Source organism: Argiope bruennichi, chromosome 1, assembly GCF_947563725.1.
Source record: "Argiope bruennichi chromosome 1, qqArgBrue1.1, whole genome shotgun sequence".
In the NCBI taxonomy this organism is placed as follows: domain Eukaryota; kingdom Metazoa; phylum Arthropoda; class Arachnida; order Araneae; family Araneidae; genus Argiope; species Argiope bruennichi.
In genome coordinates, this window is record NC_079151.1 from 55,582,635 (window position 1) to 55,603,143 (window position 20,509).

At 30.9% G+C, this 20,509-nt stretch overlaps 1 protein-coding gene across 4 annotated transcripts in view; it reads left to right on the plus strand.

The window, feature by feature from the left end:
* Positions 1–20,509, plus strand: part of LOC129970684 (uncharacterized) — a 49,304-nt gene that overhangs the window by 13,550 nt on the left and 15,245 nt on the right. For 3 of the 4 annotated variants that reach the window (XM_056084480.1, XM_056084482.1, XM_056084483.1), the window contains exons 2-5: positions 9,621–9,816; positions 12,992–13,121; positions 15,489–15,613; positions 18,133–18,262. In XM_056084480.1, the coding sequence (XP_055940455.1) occupies positions 9,658–9,816; positions 12,992–13,121; positions 15,489–15,613; positions 18,133–18,262 (544 nt within the window). In that variant the 5' untranslated portion in view covers positions 9,621–9,657. Of the gene's footprint in view, positions 1–525; positions 612–9,620; positions 9,817–12,991; positions 13,122–15,488; positions 15,614–18,132; positions 18,263–20,509 lie in introns of those variants that run through there. The other variant, XM_056084481.1, reaches the window with a different exon arrangement.

Consider the following 20,509-nt stretch of genomic DNA (forward strand, 5'->3'; position numbering starts at 1 on the left):
ATGAAATGGAAATTTGCCCTCTAAAAACAATATAAACTATTGTAAAATTGTTTAGGTCGAAACTAAGGAAGAGATACACCCAATTATGATTCGACTTTTTTTCACATTGCTACATACATTTATCAAAGCTGCTTCTTTTAGATTGAATCCTGTTATACCATTTGTCTCATTTTCTAAAATTAAAGATCATCGTTAAGTTTTGAATTGACTAATTCAAAAGGATTGCCTTTTTAAGCCAGTACTTAAACATTGCCTTGGGAAAATAAGTGTTGGTCCCAAGTGCTGTTTCCGAAACTCAAGAAATATAGGACGATTCAATTGTTTTTTTTTATGATCTCTTCTGTAAATGAAATCACGTTGAGCTTTCTAGGATGCCATTTTGTATAAATGCAATACTCAGCAATGGACGACACTTCTACAAATAAGAAATAGTGCTCAAAATCGGAAATCAAATTTCAGTGTCTAACCATTTACTACACTAATCACTCTGCTAATAGGGTGGCGGCGATACTCAAAAGCGTCTATCCGAACTTTTGAAAGAGTTCTGTTGTCAATTATCTCATTACTCCCCTTCAGTGATGTTTGTGTCAAGCTGTACTTTTTGTTGATCTGTAAGTTTTCGAATAGCTATTATTACATTATATAGAAAAGAGAAAAAAAAATTCATAAAATTCTTAACTATGTATTTAAATTTTTAAATGGTACATTGAAAGTTTTAAAAGACATTTCTATTTATTGATGAATTTTCAAATAGCACTTGCTTTCAATTTTAACTGAATATTTGTTTTAATCTTTACTATTTATGTTAATTCAGTTTTAAGGAATGTAGTCTTATGTTTGTTAAAAAAATTAAAAATGTGCGAAGTGAGTCATACAAACTTAGTAAATATGCTGTATATGTAATTTATTAAATGTGTTTAATAGTTTAAAATTCATTTATCAAATTATTATTAAAATTCATTTAAATATTATCAGTGTGATAAATGGATGTTGTCAAAAGAGTTGACTTTTTTACTCTAAAATTGAATATTTCCATTCAAAAAAGGAATAGGCTGTATTTGTGTTAAGCGATTCTATTTATCTAAATGTTAAAGTTGAAAACAATTTGGATGAAATTATTCCAAAATATTGAATTTTACTTTACCTGTTTGCAAATCTTGAACAGCTATTGAAATTTTAAATTTTGTACCATTAAATAAGAAAATGCTCATTAAATCTACCTACATTCAAACGTAACATTCAAATTAACATTAATTCTAATAAGCAATGTTCGAAAGAATGATTTGAAGAAATAAATTTCATAAATTTAAATTTTCTAATATTACTAATATTTTGAGGTATTAAAATATAGGTATATAATTCAAGATATTTGAAGTCTCCGTTGTCAAAAATTGGTATTGAAGTCTCCGTTGTCAAAAATTGTTATTGAAGTCTCTGTTGTCAAAAATTGGTATTGAAGTCTCTGTTGTCAAAAATTGGTATTGAAGTCTCTGTTGTCAATCAATAATAGTAATTATACCTACTCTATTTAGTATGGCTAAAAAATTGGTATCTCATCAAACTTTAAAATGTTTTTCTCAAACATTTTCATGAATTAAGTAAAAAGATATTTTAATAAATTATCTCGAAATTTGACCTTGCATCATTATGAGATGCAAATTAAATCCGCAAAATAATTTGAAGTTGAAGTGATGATGGTATATTTGTATTATTTACTTATTTGTATTTATATTATTATTATTAGTTTATATTAGTTAATATTAATAGTTGAACAAACTATTGACATTCTCATTCTTCTGAATATTTTGACTGATTGAGAAATACATGCTTAAATATAATAAATTTCGAGAAAGAGGAAAAAATCATAATTAGTAGTAGAAGTACTGTTATATCTACTTTTAAAATTGTGCTATTTTTAAAAAATACATTGCACATTTTTTCATAGCTTTAACCGTTTGCTCTCGGATGTTTCAAGGTACCCATTCAAGACAGTGCATCATTTTGATGTTTTATTTATTTATTTTTTTTTATTTTGATTGTCAAAAATACCTGCAGAGTGTAAGAAAATGTAGATTAATTTTTTGAAGAAACGCGGGTCGAAAAAATTATTTATATTTATTTTTCGGAGCAACAAACGTGTCCTTGTATTAGGCGAATAATTATGCATCGAATTACTTTTCAGAGTATAACGGTTTAAAAATATTTTGAACTTTTTCACGAATTAACCCTTTAAAGTGCCATTTTTTTTTCTAGTCATATTATGTTAAAATATTTTTAGGCTTGAAATTAGAATAAGAAAAGGGATTCATTTAGCTTATTAGATAAATTTAATTTCATTAATTAATTAATTTGGTTAATTAATAATTAAGTAACACATCATTTTGGGTAAGATAAAGAACTGAAGCATCTAAGTTTCTGTCTTTCTAAAAAAATGTGTCATAACTGATGCCAACCTACATAATTTGATACAAAGATTGATAAATTTGGTGGGAAGCATACTTTTCACAACCCTAAAAAGGGTTAAAAAAATCATTTTTTTTTTTTTTTTTTTTTGATAAATTATTTCAAAATTCCTATTCATATAATCGTGGGATGTAAATTCAGAATAATTCAAAATTGAAATAATAAATTTTAGTTCATTTTAATCGCTATCATTTATATGTGAAATTATATTAATTTAATTGTATATTAAATTTTTAAAGTCCGGATCCGATTATCCTTTATTTTTATTTATCATTTTTTTTGAAAAGTTTACCCTTCGATTATTTGAGAATAAGCATTAAATAAAATAAATTTATAAAAAGGGAATGATACATTAATAATGCAGTAAAATTTAGATATTTCCAATGAAGACTATTAACGATTCAAATATAAATGTTTCTTCTAATGTATCATTAGATTGCACCTATTGAAAATATTATGTTTTCCTACAATATTTCCAAAACCAAAATTAAAACTCTAGTGTTCTAGAATAAAATAAGCTAGTGCTTTCATCTTTTCGTACTTTGCCCTGATTTACTTCCTGCCAGTAATAAAGTAAAAGCCAGAGGCCAGTAGTAAAGTAAGTAAACAAGTCTCGTTTTGTTTGGTATAAGTAACAAGTCTCATAACCTTCTTTCTTGTTGAACGGCTTCTGTTTCATAATCGGTAAAAGGATTTGTTGCTATGAGGCATGAAGTAACTGAAGTTGTTTTGCAAATGGCTGGTTATTTAGGTATACACATGTGGGAGAATTTATGGCGAATAAGTATCTCTTCAGAAGCATCGGAGTTTTATACAACCAAACATAATAAAGAGAAAGCTACGTAAAATAAGTTTTCTGATCCAATGTAATATTGCAAGTAGAAAGCTGGGTGATGATCCTTTTCCTGATGACGGCAGGTTATATCAATTTAAAGAATGATGTTTTTGTATAGAGATACGGCGTAATGGAATCCATGTTACAATAAATGTGAAATTTATGTGGGATAAATATATCTTCAGAAACATCGCTTTTTTTCTCCTTCTGAACAAGAAAATCAGAAAGCAGTCTGTAAGTTTTCGGATCCAAATATAGGATTGTGAATGAGGAAGGGTGGGGGCTGATGATCCTTTTCAACTATCCTATAATGGCAACTTATATCAGTTTAAAGAATGATTTTTAATATTGGATTGGGGTGAGATCATGTTACGATAAATGTGAAGTTCGTCTTATTGATTCTTAGAAGCCATTTATTCATAGTTTTTTATGTGGATTTCTCTTGATTTTTTGTTGTTTCTACTTTGCCTTTATCAATATTACCATAAAATATTATTTGAAAGGTGCTTGTTTTGGAAAATCATATCGTATCCCCATTGACCTTTTATTATTTTGACAGCAATCTAATATCATTTCAATCATTGAATTTGAACTGAATCATTTGAATCTGAGTTTGACCACAATCAAATATCATTTGAAAGGTGATTGTCTTGAATATAATTTGAATTTTCCCGAAATCAAATAGGATTTGAAAGGTGATTGTCTTGAAAATAATTTGAATTTTCCCGTAACCAAATATGATTTGAAATACGTTTGTCTTGGAAAATATCGTAAGATATTCCCCCGTTGACATTTTTTTAATTTTGATTGTAATAAATGCGTATTAATTCTAATCTAATGCATATTACTCTATTCATTTGATTCAAAATATTGCTGTAAAATATATTAAAAACCAGTGCAAGAAATAAGAAACGCAAATAAAGCAAACATTATACTATCTAATGGCCGCAATTTGTTTTCTAGAAAGCTTTCATAAGCCAAAACTGTGAAACAAATGCTACAGCAAGCAAACCAATGAATGTTCAACACAAATTGATGAATTAATCTTCTAATAAGATCTCGCTCAGTAAAGTCCTACATCCGCCTTAAAGTCGGTGATAAACCCATGCTACACAGCATCCACATCATTTGATATTGAAGTGCATCAATTTAGGCTGGTTATTTATAAATAAATACTTCGATTCTACTTCATCCCATTCGGAGAAATTCTTGTTGCAGTACATTTCGTCCTTTATGTATCCTAAATCTCCTTTTTCAATCCATCAACGTTCATTGAGCGCTGTTTCCAGATGAAATGATGAAAATGGGCTAATGGAACTTAAATATGAGCCAGACATCCATTATCCCATGCTTTCTTGTGTACACCCCATCATCACTGAACCAAGCAGTATCGACAAGATTTGTTGTGACCGATTGCTGTGCTTAACGTAATCCATCCATAACACTGGCCGATTCACCAAATTGACAACCTTTTCAAGGCAGTTAGCCCTTATCCACAAAGTGGCCAATCACTGACCTTCCTCCTCCTGCCAGTTTCTGCTCAGAAGAACAATTTTCAGTGTCCATTGGTTAGACGTGAATTGAAGTGATTGAGATAGCCATCTTAATAGATATAAAAGTAAAACAACCCCCCCCCCCTAAAAAATAGGGAAAAAATGGTGAAAAAGAAACAGAACAAAAAACAATTGCGAAACAATCGCCATATCATAAATCAATCCTTTAACAGTAAAGGCAATTCTTATGCTGTAAAGGAATCAAAACTACTTTGTCCAGCGGCAGAACAAGAATTCATATACCGAATATTTGCCCCTTAATGATTGCCAATGTTTTAAGTTATAAACTCCCTGGAACGTTCGATGATTTATTTTCCATTTTTGGTCCTTTCATCAATTCAGTTAATCGTTCCAATTTCTTTATTTTTAACTCGAAATATCCTATTTCAAGTACAAAAACTCAATCAAAATCAAAGAGAAAATGCGTATCTCGAATTTTATAAAATTTTTAGTGTTTTCCCATACTGTTAAAAAATTATTATACAAGGTGTCTAATGTCTAAGAATATCTTCTGCTTTCAAAATATCTTATAAATAAATTAACTAAGATATATGCTTCATGTTTTCTTTTTCTTTCTTCTATGTGAAGATAATGATGTAACGCTACCTTTTTTTAATCTTTTGTCAAAAAAAAAAAAAAAACGTGTACTCAATTACAAAAGTAAGTGTAATGTACTTTGTAATTAAGTACACTACTACTTAATTTTGTAAACGAAAAGAAAATTGTACAGCATTCTCAGATACATGATATTGTATTTCTAGTTTCAATATAGATTTATTACAGCAAATGGCGCATGTTATTGTATGTTTTATCAAATTTAAATCCGTAAATGATTTTTAATGAAAAAAGAGGATACCGGTTCCGATGACACATTCGTCATCTGGCCGTTGTTCAAAATTCCCTGGTTCTCGTTTTGCTACGCCGCAAAAAGATGTATATATGATTTAATTATTAAATCAATAATACAATAATACGCTCTACAATTCAGTAATTGATCTATTATTTTGGTTATGATTTGACTTTTTTAAAATTCATCGTAGGAAGTTTTCTAATTCCAAAACTCATAGTTGGAAAGATAAAAAAAAAAAAAAAAATACAGAAGACGAAAAAGAATATATTTGTTCATCATATAGAGCAAACATTTTCAACCTCTGCTGCATGTATCATTAAAGATACATTGCACCATATTTGTTGATACAAATTTACACCAAAATTTAAATGAATATTCATATTAAAATTTGAATAATTACTCTTTAATATGTTATTTTTATTTTCATTATTCATTTCTCATTTTTGGCAACCCTTTCGTTATATTATTGAAATACACATGACAGTAACTGTTCTGAAGTTAATATTCATAAATAACTAAAACATGACATGGTCTATCCTTCCTTACCAGCATTAGATGAGTTATAACAAGGTGATTTTTCCCTAACTAGGCAAACAAGTGAATTTATAGAAAAATACTGCCTTGAATTAGTTTAAAAGTTTCATTCCCACTGTACTGAAAATTTAAACAAAATTTGAACAAGAGATCCTTTTTTTTTGTTTCGAATTTTGAAATGATGATTCATTTCCAGGAAGAAAAACACAAGATTTTAGATACTTCATGCGACAGAAACTTCATGAATGAGTTCGATAAAGCTAACTTATACAATTTTTGATTAAAAGGAAGAAAAAAATATCGTTTCAAAGCAATTTTAAAAAACTATAAATTTCACTGATCCTATTTTTGGAAATATATATATATTTGGAATATTTATATTTTCAACCATGCTAATATTTCAAAATAAATATAGGACTCGGTAAAAATGGACATTTAGTGATGAGCATTATTGGGATGCTTTATATGTCCATTTTTACCCTTATGTAAACATGGACGTATAAAGCATCCCAATAATGCTCATCACTAATAAAACCTATTTGTCCCATTATCTAATGCTCTAATATATAAATTGTCTATTTATATTATAATTTAAAATCATTTTGAAAATAAATGAATTGTTAAATTTTTAATTTGTTACATTCTTAATTATAAAAATTATATCCAAGTGGCATTGATTTTAATTTGGAAAGAGCTGTTCAGATAGTACATCTATATTTTGCGCTCTGCATAAAAGTCGAGATCTATGAAAATAAATTAAAAATCAAATAAAATTATGAAAAATTATACCTAGGGGCGCCCCTGTGAGAAAATAGATTTTATAAGTGCCACAAGGCAATTTATAGAAATTCTTGGATTCTACCTTAATCTTACATTTATAATGTTATATTTATATTGCATAAAATATTAATCCCATCGCCGTCGTATAAAATATCGTTTAGAATTGCTAGTGTTTCTATATCTAATATAACTATTAGGAAGATTTCTGGTTTAGCCTGGTTCAACTCCAAATATTTTTCATAATAATATTTCTCTTTTAAAAATTCATAATAATATTTCTCTTTTAAAAGAGTTATAAAAGCATTAAAGTGTCCCTCCTGTAATTTTTTATATACTGATAATAAAGATGAATGTGTGCTCTATTTTTTGACATGCATTTTTGACGCTCTATAGGTCAGACCACCAAATTTTTGACATGCATACCTTGGAAATCGAGTATATTCACCTCGGCAAGTGTTGTTTTTTTAAATTTTTTATTAGAATTTTAATTAAATAAAAATTAAGCTGAATTTTAACATTTTTCCACGATAACTTTCTAAAATATCTCAAAAACAAAAAGTTTGACCTTTTCAAAATATGAAAAATGGTTTTTTAGTTATGTCAATTTTTATAATCGTGGACATGTTTTCTAAGAATATATTTTTTGCTTGATTTTCAGCAATAGATTATATTGTTACCCTAAAGTTCAAAACGTTTCCATTGTTTCATCAGCTGCCTGATAACGTGATTTGTTCTTTTGCTAAAAACTAAAGGAGTAGGGTTAGTGTTTACTATCTCTGTAGTCTACAAAGTGTATAAAAATGAAGTTAGAAATTGGATGAATCGGGTATTTAAGTATTAATTGTGTCGTGATATCATAAGATTGGCCTTCATTAGAAAGGTTCATGTACATTATAAAAAGAGCATATACATTAGACAATAAAAATCACACTGTTTTATAAACTAATAATTTGTCGGTATCATGGACATAAAGTTATATTTACTTGATTTAACACTAGGTTTATCATGCGTTGGCATATATCTGTTTTTACTAAAGGGATCAAAATGACCCCTTTCCGTATTTAATCAGGAAAAAAAATGACCTAACTATTATGCAGTTAAAGTAGAAAAACACTTTTATATTTTCAATATATTTGTTGAGGTGTGATGTGATGAAAAGGCAGTTCCTCTGTGTTTGTTTTCTAATCCAGGCCTTCAAGACCATCCATTCTTCTACCATCATCTTCTATCAAAACAATGAGCTACACGTCTTCTTACTAACAACCTATAACAGCTTCTAGCTTCGGCTTCTTGTTTCTTATATACACACATTTTACTTACATATTTCTGTATTTATACCCATATCTATGTGCCACTGCATATTGAAATATAAATGTATGCATTTTCAACAATATTTATGCGAATGGTCAAAATGACCCCTTAGGTAATAGTAAGTATACTATATACATTCTTCCGAAACTAAAAAAAAGAAAAAGATAAGATTTGCAATTATGTGTCTTAAAAATGGAAGTAAAAATTAATTAAAATATTCTCATTAAATATGGCAATAATTCTCTTAAAGAAAATTAAAGAAAAGTTTCCTCAGAAGGGTCGAAATGACCCCTTGGTAAACCTAGTATTAAAGAAATTCAAATATAACCAGTATTTTCAAGCGAACCAGCCGCTTGCCAAAGACGAGTAGTTTTAAATAAGAAAGTTCCATTCTATTGCGACTAAAATTGAAAGAGATACGAAAATTTCTATATTACTATCTTATAGGAACGCATGATTTTAGACCAATCCAAGGACCATCTCAAAGAAGATACGCTAATCAGCACGCAGAGTTTTCTCTAGGCTGATTGACCTAAAATTATAAAAATGTTGATGTTCTAAAATTATACCATGCAAAAATTTCATAATTCAGTCAGATTTGATCGCAGAAGATGAAAACATTTTTAAAAAATTTAAAATCTGATATGTCAAAAATATTTTGCTGAATGATTCCGTAGGTCCAAAAGACTGTATAAAATTTGAACTTAAGAATATTTATTGACCGAAAAACAAAATAAAATATTATTTACGCCATTTATATCTTTTTGAAAGCAAAACTGAATTTTATGATTAATTAGAGAATTTTTTATTGAATAATTCTTTGAAATATTGCATAAATTATGAAAATCATTCTATAGTACACATAAGATTTCAATGCCGAAGAATTATTTTTTCTGTATTCATATTTTTCAGAAACATCCTTGATTTTACCAAAAAGAGTGTTTTTGTATTGTTTTAAGTTTAATAACTTCCAGTTTAATCTTAATTTCAAATTTTATGGGAGTTGACAGAAAATTGTATGATAAACCTAATACATCCACAATAGTATGAGTTATAGGACTATCAAAATTTGAAACTTATAAATATTTTGCTCACGAAGTTATTAAGAAATGAAATTACATAAAATATTTAATTGAAAATTACAGCGAACATTAATCTCGATGAACCAAATGGTCGCCAAAGGTGGCTAGTAATAAAGAAAAATCTGTATCGCATAACTAAATCAGAAAAAAAGTACCATAATTTAATTTGAAAATATTGATCAGATTTTTATAATTTTTTGTTTGATCTTCAGTTTTAGATATATTTTATTCAACTGAGAGCACAAAAAAATGGATAGAAACAAAAGGACAGAAGACATAACTGGAAAAAAAGAAAACATGGAGAGCAAAATACCCAAGTCTATTAAATCTTCTACAGCAAAAGAAGCAAGTTCGAAGATCCCAAGTGAAAAAGAAAGAGCTAAAAATTTGAAAAGAACTGTGAAAATAGTAAGTGATAAATGTAAAATTTTTATCTTCCTGAAAAGTCTGACATATTTTTGAGGCATTCTGTCTAAATTTTCATTACTTAAAAATTTGAATAAATGAAACCACTATAATTTTTATAGTGGATATTATTATCATAATTAATGTATTGATTATTATTAATATCTTATAAATTTAGATTTCTTTTTGCTTAGTTCAGTTATTTGCTATTTCATCTAAAACAATTACCAAGTCCATAGTCCATAACAATTACCAAGCAAGAATTACCACCTAGCCCTGAGGAAGTGGTGGGTGTGAAGTAATTTTATGTGATATCAGACGAGTTCATTTTGGTAGAATACAGACATAAATCGAATTTTTTCAGACCTTAATCTTCAGATCTTCAGATGATAATCATTAATGAGAAATGGGGGGGGGGGGGGAATTTACTCTGAGTTTAATAAAATCGTATTTATTAAACCTGTTATTTCTCGGTCAACCTAAGGCTGCTATGGCCTGGTAGAAAGATCTCAGCTTCGGAACAATTGGATTTAAATTCGAGATCCGATTCCACCGAAGAACCGTCGTGTAAGCGGGTCTGTTGCACTTTAAATCTATCGGACTGGAGTCAAGCGTCCTCCCGCTGGTGTGGTGTGGAAGTTTGTAGAGGAGTGCATGCTCAGGCATCGTCCTCGTCATCTGACCGCGATTCAAAATTACGAGGTCCGTCCCAAAATATCCCCAGTATTGTTTTAAGAACGGAATGTTAATATAACTAAATTAAATTCTCGGTCAGCCCCTCTCTCTCTGATTTATATTCTTCTAACTTACAATGAATGCCCTCGTCTATCTTAGGTTGACAACCAGCCCGCCAAGTTTTCAGAATCTTTCTATTTCACCGCAGGTTACATTAGAAGAACACATAAGTTCAGAAAATTTGAAAATTTCAGAATACAAAGAAATGAGAGAAAATTTAATTTTAACAAAAAGTAAGTAAGTGTTAGTAATAAATTATATAAAAATGTTTAAACAAAAATATCAATATAAGCTTCTTCTGAAAACTAGATTGCGCATCTGATTTTTTCTGCTAAGCTGTTAAATTAAATAAAGAGGAGAAATGTTAGAATTTCTATTCATTTGTAAAGAAAATATACAGAGTTACTTTAAACAAATGTGCTGATTATAAAAGCCTGTAACTTTCTTGAAATGAATGTAAAAGAAGACACATGGTAAGCACTAAGCAGAAAAGAATTTAAAATTTTGTTCACGTATCTAACAATCATCCTATGTGATTTAATCATATAAGAAGCAATATCCATGTTGTAATCGAATTCGCGCCAAACATTGTGGGGCATGTTCGTAGTCACTGATATGCATACGATGGCAACACGAGTGGCTGAAATATTTTCATGTCACTTTTATCATCATTTCATGGAGAACATCTTTTTTGCTTACAACTGTTACGAAAATAATTTTCCAAGAGTAAAAGACAATGAAATGAGTTACTGAACCAATGATGCTCCCACAACATGGAGAATTCACATAGTGCAATTATTATATATGTAAGTAAGTCTAATAGCTTCTTTCTGCATTTTGTTTAAATTTCTTCCTTTTGTAATGTCTAGCAACGAAGCTCAAGTAATTTGTGATCTTTGCAGTTGTTTTATATAATTATTTTTATGAATCTCCTATTATCATGTTATTATTTCGAATCTCATATCGTATTGTATCGCCACCTAATTGGTTAATAATAAAGAGAAGAGCAGGTTATGCCGGCATCCTGGCATAGGGGGTAGAGCGTCTTCCCCGTGATCTGGGCGTCCTGGGTTCCAGTCCCGGTTTGGGCATGGCTGTTCTTCCGTTGTTCTATCTGTGAGATATGTGTGTGGGCCGCGGTGGCCTGGTGGTAAGGTCTCGGCTTCGGAACCGGAGGATTTCAGGTTCGTGACCCGATTCCACCGAAGAACCGTCGTGTAAGGGGGTCAGTTGCACGTTAAATCCGTCATGACCAAACGTCCTCCCGCTGGTGTGGTGTGGAGAGGGGGGTGCCAGCTCAGGTGTCGTCCTCGTCATCTGACCGTGGTTCAAAATTATGAAGTCCGTCCCAAAATGGCCCTAGTGTTGCTTCAAACTGGACATTAATATAACCAAACCAAACTGTGAGATATGTGAATGTGTCCTCCTGTAAAAAGGGGTTTTGCAAGCAAATGAGTGATGCGTGAGTGGCAAAGTTGTACTCTTGGCCCTAGTTGGCGCTACTATAAAAACAAGAGACGCTCTCCCTCCGGTTTAAATCGCTGTCTTAGTAACAGTGGGCTTGTCCGTGGCAAGTGCCATAAGAAACAACAGCAAACAGAGCAGGTTATTTGCTCAATTTTTCTACTCGGAAACTACAAAGAAAATTAAATATTTTATAACCGCCAACGCGACTTAATAACGCCACTAAAGATAGAAGCACGAAGCTTGATGATTTTGCAAAATAAAAACTAACAAACCCTATTATAATTACCTCATGTGTGGAGCCCAGAAAAAGCGGTGCATCCCACCATCATTTATGATAGATTTGTTAACCAATTACAACAGTATTGTATGATCAGAAAAGCTTGAAGTTAGGAGAAAGTAGTTTTTTGTTTCTGCATCGAAAATATTTTGTTTTAAAATGATATCTCCGAATTTCGTCTAAGCCGTAATTTAAAAGATCAAGTATTTTTATATCAAAATATAAAATAAAATCACAGTCTGGAGAAACATCACTTTTATGATTTTATTTTTATCTTTTAATCTTTTTTTTTATCTTTCTTTAATTCTTTAAAGTATGCTTTGAACGTTAAATATGAAATATCAGAACTCATCTCTCTTAACATGCATGACTTGATTATTTTACCTCAAATTATTGCTCATATTCACTCAATTCATCCCTAACAGAATAATTAAATAACTGTTTTGCATATCTTACGTATTCAATTAAAATAAAAACATAACTGGTTTCATAGAAAAACTTTTATCATTATTCATAAAATGTGGTGCATCCTTGACATTATGCTAAAACTTGTGGGAATAATATATAAATGAACTTTTGCAAAAGTTTTTTTCACCTTTCACTCATTTTTATCATCAGAATCATGTAATTCAATAAAAACCAAATAATATAAAAGTTTAAATACATGAATTATTGATTGATTTTTAATACATGGTATAGGATACCGTAAGTTCTTTAAAAGGGAGGCAAATGAAAACCAACCTGCAAAAGAATGTGAAACCCATGAGCATTGCAAAGATGTCAAAAGATATAATGGATCATTTTGAAACTGAAAGTTTAAATTTGGAAGGTAAGAAGTATTTTACTGTAATTCTACAGCAAGTTTTTGCATTTTTTCATGGTAGCTTTACAGTTTCTCAATTTTAAAATTCGAGCATTTAGAATCAAAAGAAATTTGACGATAGAATGTGTAGCTCTGGTCTGCTATTTATTAGAAAGATAAATTAGAAATTTATTTATGTAAAATGATTTCAGAAATTTAGAAATTAAAAAAACCCGTTAAAATCATTCCGTATTATTTTTTATAAAACTATATATATTTTAATAAAATCTACAGAAATTCATTGAAGCTTCGAGTTTTTATTTCAATATTTCGTATATATATATATATATATATATATATATATATTTAACAATGGAATTTTTTCATGCTGTGTTTCAATTATATAGCAAAAAAATTGCACTTATTTGAACATGCAATTAAATGTAATGCTACAAGGGGTGTGCAAATGAAAAGGCATGAAACATCTTAACAATGTAACCGTTAACATATTTGCCTATGCCGCTATGGGTGAACGTAACAAGACATCTAGAAATGCAATTGGAGCCTTCGGCGTAGATCGGAGTATGCGCGAGCACCGCATGCGCAGGAGAGAACAAAGGCTCTTATAAAGAGCACCGTCCAATTGACGTGGTAGTGCATGTGAAGACAGGGTGGCGTTCACATTGCAAAATTCGACGATTGAAGAGCAGTACGGCGTTATCCGATTTCTGACAGTGGAAGGTGTTACACCGGCGGATTTCATTGCCGGATGGTCACCGTATACGGGGAAGACTGTCTGTCAGACAAGTCAGTAAGAAAATGGAATGCCCGTTTTCGTGCAAGCCGTGAGAGTATGGCCATCCGAAACCAGGCCAAGCAAACGCAGTCATCACGCTCGATCTCATCGACAAGGTGGACGACCTAGTGAGAAGTGATCGGCGTGTCGCATTGCGAATGTTGGCGGTGAAGGTGGATTCCAGTGTTGAAACTGTGTGGACAATTGTTCACGACAGGTTGCGTTATCGGAAGGTGTGCGCGCAGTGAGTTCCGAAACAGCTGACAGACCAGCACAAGGAACTGCGTTTGGGCCTAGCTCTTCAACATCTTTTTTGGTATCAGGAAGACCTCGCTTTCCTGGAGCGGATCGTCACAGGTATTAAGAGCTGGTGCCATCACTATGAGCCAAAGACAAAGCGGGACAGCATGCTGTGGAAACATATGTCGTCACCTCCCCCTAAAAAGTTCAAAGCCATGGTGTCAGCAGGCACCGTCTTACCGTCTTTTTCGACGTCCGTCTGCTACTTGTTGAATTCCTCGAGCACAGAAGAACCATTAACTCTGATGTGTACTGTGAGACACTCCGAAGACTACGCAGGTCCATCAAGAACAAAAGACCGGGGCTACTCGCGGAGGGTGTGGTTCTGCTTCATGATAACGCGCGTCCACACGTCTCCAGGGTCACACACGCTGAACTGACCAAGTTCAATTGAGAGCAACTCGACCATCCGTCCTACAGCCCGGACATCTCGCCTTACGATTTGTATGTATTTGGTCCCCTGAAAAAACATCTGAAAGGGAAGCGCTTCAACTCGTACGGCGAACTCAAGGACGCTGTGAAGGACTGGGTCTCGTCATGGCCACAGGAATTTTGGGAACAAGGAATCCTTCAGCTCGTTAATCATTATGATCGTTTTTCTCAAGCCTATGGTGTATACTTTGAATCAAGTCTTCATTTATACCCACAGTGTCGTTTCGTACCTTTTCATTTAAACACCCCTTGTACTTAAAGCAATGAGAATGCGCATGTCATCTTATATTTTATGGATTTTTATTTCTCAACTCATTTTTTAGTAAAAAAATGAAGTGAGTAATCAGATAGAGATTTCCTCATGACATTTTTCCGTCTACATTGATGCGTATGTTTATTAATTATTTTAAAAATTAAAAAGTAATGAATTGTTTAACTGGAATTAAATCAACATTATTTTAAATTTAAAAAATGTCGATAAAGTTGAGAGTTAAATTTATTTTAATAATTCCATAAAATACGAATTATTCCAATGTAAGAAATGAAAAAAAATTTAAATTATCCAAAATTACTAAAAAATATTCGAAAAACAACTTGCATTGAAATATGAGGACTAAATAAAATAATGATTTCAATGAAAATAAAAAATTAACAATCATGCCAAGCAACAAAAAAATTATTTAATTATTTTACTGTCACAAAAAATAAACTGTGTATGTGCCATACAATCCAAATTTGAGTCAAAGCTAATCATTTAACTTTCAGCATGTGAGCTTGAATTGCCTTTGTTTAATTAAGTCTTTTGTTGATGCATTATTTACAGAGTAGAATAAAAATAAAACCATAACTATTGCAATTATTTTCAGATCTCACTTCCGAATCTGCTTCTCACATTACGGTTCAAGATAAGGGAAACACAACCAAACGAGTGCCATTGAAAGAAAAATGCTCACAAAAGCAATCTGGAAGACTATCAAAGAAACCATCTGCGGTATCTAAGTTTTATTTTCATAATGCAGCATATTCACTACTCTTTTATATTCTCTGTATCGAACTGTAAAAAGTACAGTTGATATGCATATTTTGAATTTATGCATTTTTAGGAAAACGTTTTCAAAATCACAATCAGAGCTCTGAGACTAGAGCTGAGTTCCAATATTTAGACATTTAGACGGCTCATGGGGCTTTTAGGTCGATTCCTATAGAAAGACTACCTATTGCAATGTGTGTGTGTGTGTGTGTGTGTGTGTGTGTGTGTGTGTGTGTGTGTGTGTGTGTGTGTGTGTGTGTGTGTGTGTGTGTGTGTGTGTGTGTGTGTGTGTGTGTGTGTGTGTGTGTGTGTGTGTGTGTGTGTGTGTGTGTGTGTGTGTGTGTGTGTGTGTGTGTGTGTGTGTGTGTGTGTGTGTGTGTGTGTGTGATTTTCTTGCATTATCTTCTGAACAGGACACCTAGAGTAATTTTGCTTGGATTTTAATTGGAATATATTGTTATAAATGTAAAAATCTCGGACGAGTTCGTATATATTGCCCATCTAGCTGAAAGGGGGTTAGAAGTGGTGGGTGGTGGATTGAAATTTTCATTTTTCTATAACTTTCTTAATATTGAAGATAGAAAAAATAAATCCAATTAGCCAAATGAGCTCCTCATTAAGAAAAATAACTTTTGCGTTTAAAGTTTTTCGATAACAACAATATCTTAGAAGGGTTGAAAAGTGATTTCCAAGCCCTAATTTAGACCTTTTCTAACATCCACAATTTTTACTGCCAGTTAGTTACTCAGATGAAAAGGAATCTATCTACTTTTGCCTTCTAGCTTGTCGAGAGGAATTTTCAATAGCACTTCTGGATATGAAATCGAAAGATCGCACTTTCCAGTTCCCAGTTCTCGAAATATTTACTCATTATGTTAAAATTGTGCACATTAACCTTTGCATTCGGAAAAAAAATCGATACATGATTATTCACTTAATACAAGGATTGTTTTATTGCTCCGAAGAATATATATAATTATTTTTAGTTGAATTTCTCCAAATAATTTATCGATATTTTCTTATCACCGTATAGGTATTTTTAAAAATTAAAATTTTAAAAATAAATAAAACCTCAAAATGATGCACCTTCTTGAATGGTGTCTGAGAGGAGATATCCGAGTGCAGAGCTTTAAATTAGTCACCACGACGCAAGCATCTTTACGTTCATGTTTTGTAAAAAAAATGAACACTGAAATATGCACAAATATCGTGATCTTTATGAGACCATTGCTGTAAATGCCGGGGTCTCTTTCCACTTAATCTTCAGTCATGGGAATGAAGCTTAAATAATAGCTCACCTTAAACATCTGAATCTTTTAATATTCAAAAATGACTTCTTAAACGCTTTATTTTGAATAACTTTTAAAGTGAGCAATTTCAAATGAAATAGTGTTAAATGAGATATCGCTAAAGATTCATGGTTTGGATATTTACAAGATTTTGATTTAGATTGTTCAAGAACAAATACGATTCAGTATTATGCTATACTCGCATGTAAATAAAAAATATATATAACAGCATTAACACAGAAATCTATTTCCCAGTTGTTCATTATCTTACGTGGTTCCCTACTTCTCTTTCTGACTCTTCATGAAAACTGCGCCTGTAATATGCATAGTATTGCTTTTTTATCTGTCAGCAGTGGGAAAAAAAGATTAAACATTTCACTGACACACGCGATTAAACATTCGATGAAATGATTAAAATGATATGAATTTTGTTGTAATAATAAAGACTATAATTGTTAAAAATCTGGTACAAAAAATATTGTACCAGAACAGAAAAGCTACTATTAAAAACACTATTTTAAAAAAAATTGACATAGTAACTAAATTATAGGTTCATTTTTTAAAAAAACAATATAAAAATGATTTTTGTGCAGTATTATTTTCAAAACCTGTCGTGGAAAAATGTCAAAATATCGTTTAATTTTTTTGTCTTCCCGCTTACTGAATTACCTAAAGAAGTTTTAAAGTTATAATTTTAAATTTTATATGTTCCATTTTTTGAATTTTGACTTGCACCAAAATGGTCAGTCTAAATCAAACACTCGGATATGTCGAGAGCCAAGCGATGCATGCTCACTTTCTGTTTTATTAGTAGTAGAGATTTGAGCTATGGAACTTCAATCTTCATAATTAAATATTTGGATGTTGAAGTTGTATATATATTTTTACTTTTCTGTACATGCACAGGAAATATGTAGCTAATACAAGATCAATATGACACTTTTTCTCTCTCAGTCATTATCTTTAGTAACCGGTTCAGACATTCTATCATATAAAATTAAAAACGTGAAAATACAAAAACAATGTTGAAAAAATACAAAAACGCTAATAGTGAAAATTTAATTTAAAATAGCTATTCTAGCATCAAAAAAAGCTGCTGATGAAAAGCATTCAAAGTAAATTCTAATACAAAATATATGTAGTAAAAACGCAAAAATATATGTAGGTATATAAAGTCTTTTTTTTTTCTAGTCGGACCTTAAGCCATGTACAGCGTTCGGAGGCATGCGGTTCACTTCAAAGAAAAACACCAAAAAAGTTGATTTGTTTCATGAAATGACAAAAGAGACAAAAAGGGATCACCAAGCAGCTAATCTAGCTGGTAATTCATATTTGATAACGTACTTTATAGATTTTATTGTTAATTTTTTACTGGTTCGCCAATCTTAATGCTCATTAAAATTTTAATAATTAAATATTTTATGTAATTCCTACTTTAATAGCTTCTTCATCAAAATATTTTAAAACTTCAAATTTTGATAGTTATATAATTCAGTCATAATATTATAAAGGCCTTCTGTCATAACATAATATGTACTTCTCTAATTTTCTGTTAGCTCCCATAGAATTTATGCTTTAAATTAAAGTGGAAAGGATTCATCTGCAATAAATATAATAATATTTTTACTGAAACAAAGCTTTTTTTTATAATATGATTACTAAAAACAGAGTCACTGAGCATTTAAACCTTATGGACACTAAAGAATATCTTTCTTAATTTATGTAATATCTCAAGAATTTGTCAACAAATTTTTTTCAGATTCATCATGAGCAGGTCTATTAATTAACAATGTTTCATTTTAAATGCATCAAACACTAAGAAAATAAACAGAATAATTTTAAATAATTGATCGAAAACAGGTTAAAAATAACGATGTACTTAAAACTATAAATATATACAAAAAATATATAATTAACTTAAATACAATTTAATTACAAAAGCATACAGCTAACCTAAAAATAATTTAAATCAAGTCCGCATCGGTTGAAATTAGTTGTCAACAATCAGAATACAATTTTCAACGCCAATTATGGTAACGCAAATGCATGAATTTTCTACTCCAGTTGGGGTAACGCTATGCAGATTAGAGATTTTTAATTTCCTTTATTCTGTTTTATTTTTATTCAAAATTACTTCAGAATGAATCTGAAAGATCGATCAATTAACATTGTTTAATTTTACATGCATAAAATATTAAGAAAGTAAACAAAATCGTTTGAAATGATCGGTCGAAAAATGTTAAGCCTAACCTCATTTGCATGGGGGAAAAAACTGAATCCTTACTCATTTGGCGGTGGGGAAATGAAGATTTTTTTGGCGGGAAAGTTAGTTTTTAATAAGTAATTTAAATTCTAATTAAAAATTCAAAATAAAGGGATCCCAGATGAACATTCCCAACCTCCAATGTATACATACATGTACCGAATTTAGTAGCTGTAGGTCGAACGGTCTGGCCTGTAGAGCGCCAACACACACACACACATTAAGCTTTATTATAAGTATAGATAATAATTTAAAATAAATTCAGGATTTCCAATAAGCCCTTTAAGCCATCGATTTATGATTTTCTTACTCATTTCATATACAAAAATAATTAATTTTATCTGTGAGAAAAGATTATAATGATGTAAATGTTAATTAATAATGCGCATTACTTATTATCATACTGTAGCTATAAATTTCAATGAATGTTGAAAATCAAACATCCAAACTCAACCAGTGGATCTATTTCAATCTTTTTACATTTCATATGAAAAAGCACAGCACCCAGATACATCTTCAGATACTTTCTGTACCCTCTCCCTTAAAGTTTTGAATGAAGAATACCATTTCACTGTTCATTGTCTATGATGGAAACCTTGTCAGATTCTTCTAGCAACAACTACTGTTCGAATGTTACAATTTTTTCTATGAAAGTGTATGTACTCTAGGTACATAATAAGTGGTCATTTCCTCCTTCTGTGGCCTATTATTTTCAAAAGATATTTGAAAATAAAACTTTAACAGAACCTTCATCCACAGCCGTTAGACGACCGACTTTATTTAGCCACTTTGTGTACGTAGCTAACCAATCAGACTGCTTTGTTTATTGCGCAAGTGTAATTGAAAGCTATGTATCCTTTGTTTTGATAAGATATAGCTCACCAGAGTGGGCTTGCATGATAAAATTAATATCTGTATGGTGAGCGAACAGCTTAATATGCAAATTCAACTAGTTAATTACTATCTCATTGAAGACAGTAATTAACATTGAACTTGCATTGAAGACAATAAAACATTGGTTTGAGTCAGTTATCTAATTAGAAATTGTAGCAGTTGCATTACTCTGTCTACTCTTTTGGATAATAGATGGCGATGCCAGATTAGGTGCGCATCCCACAGTGCATTGCGATTGTAAATTATGAGATGATATGCTGTTCTGTTAAAGTGCGCGAGTTAATGTCTTGTCTTGTCTTTCGTGTTTTGTGCTTATTTTGTGTGAAATGTGATCATTAAAAAAATGTTCCCGAAAACATGCGTCATCTTGCTTCCACTGCACAGATCATGGTGATCTTCATTCCACCACAA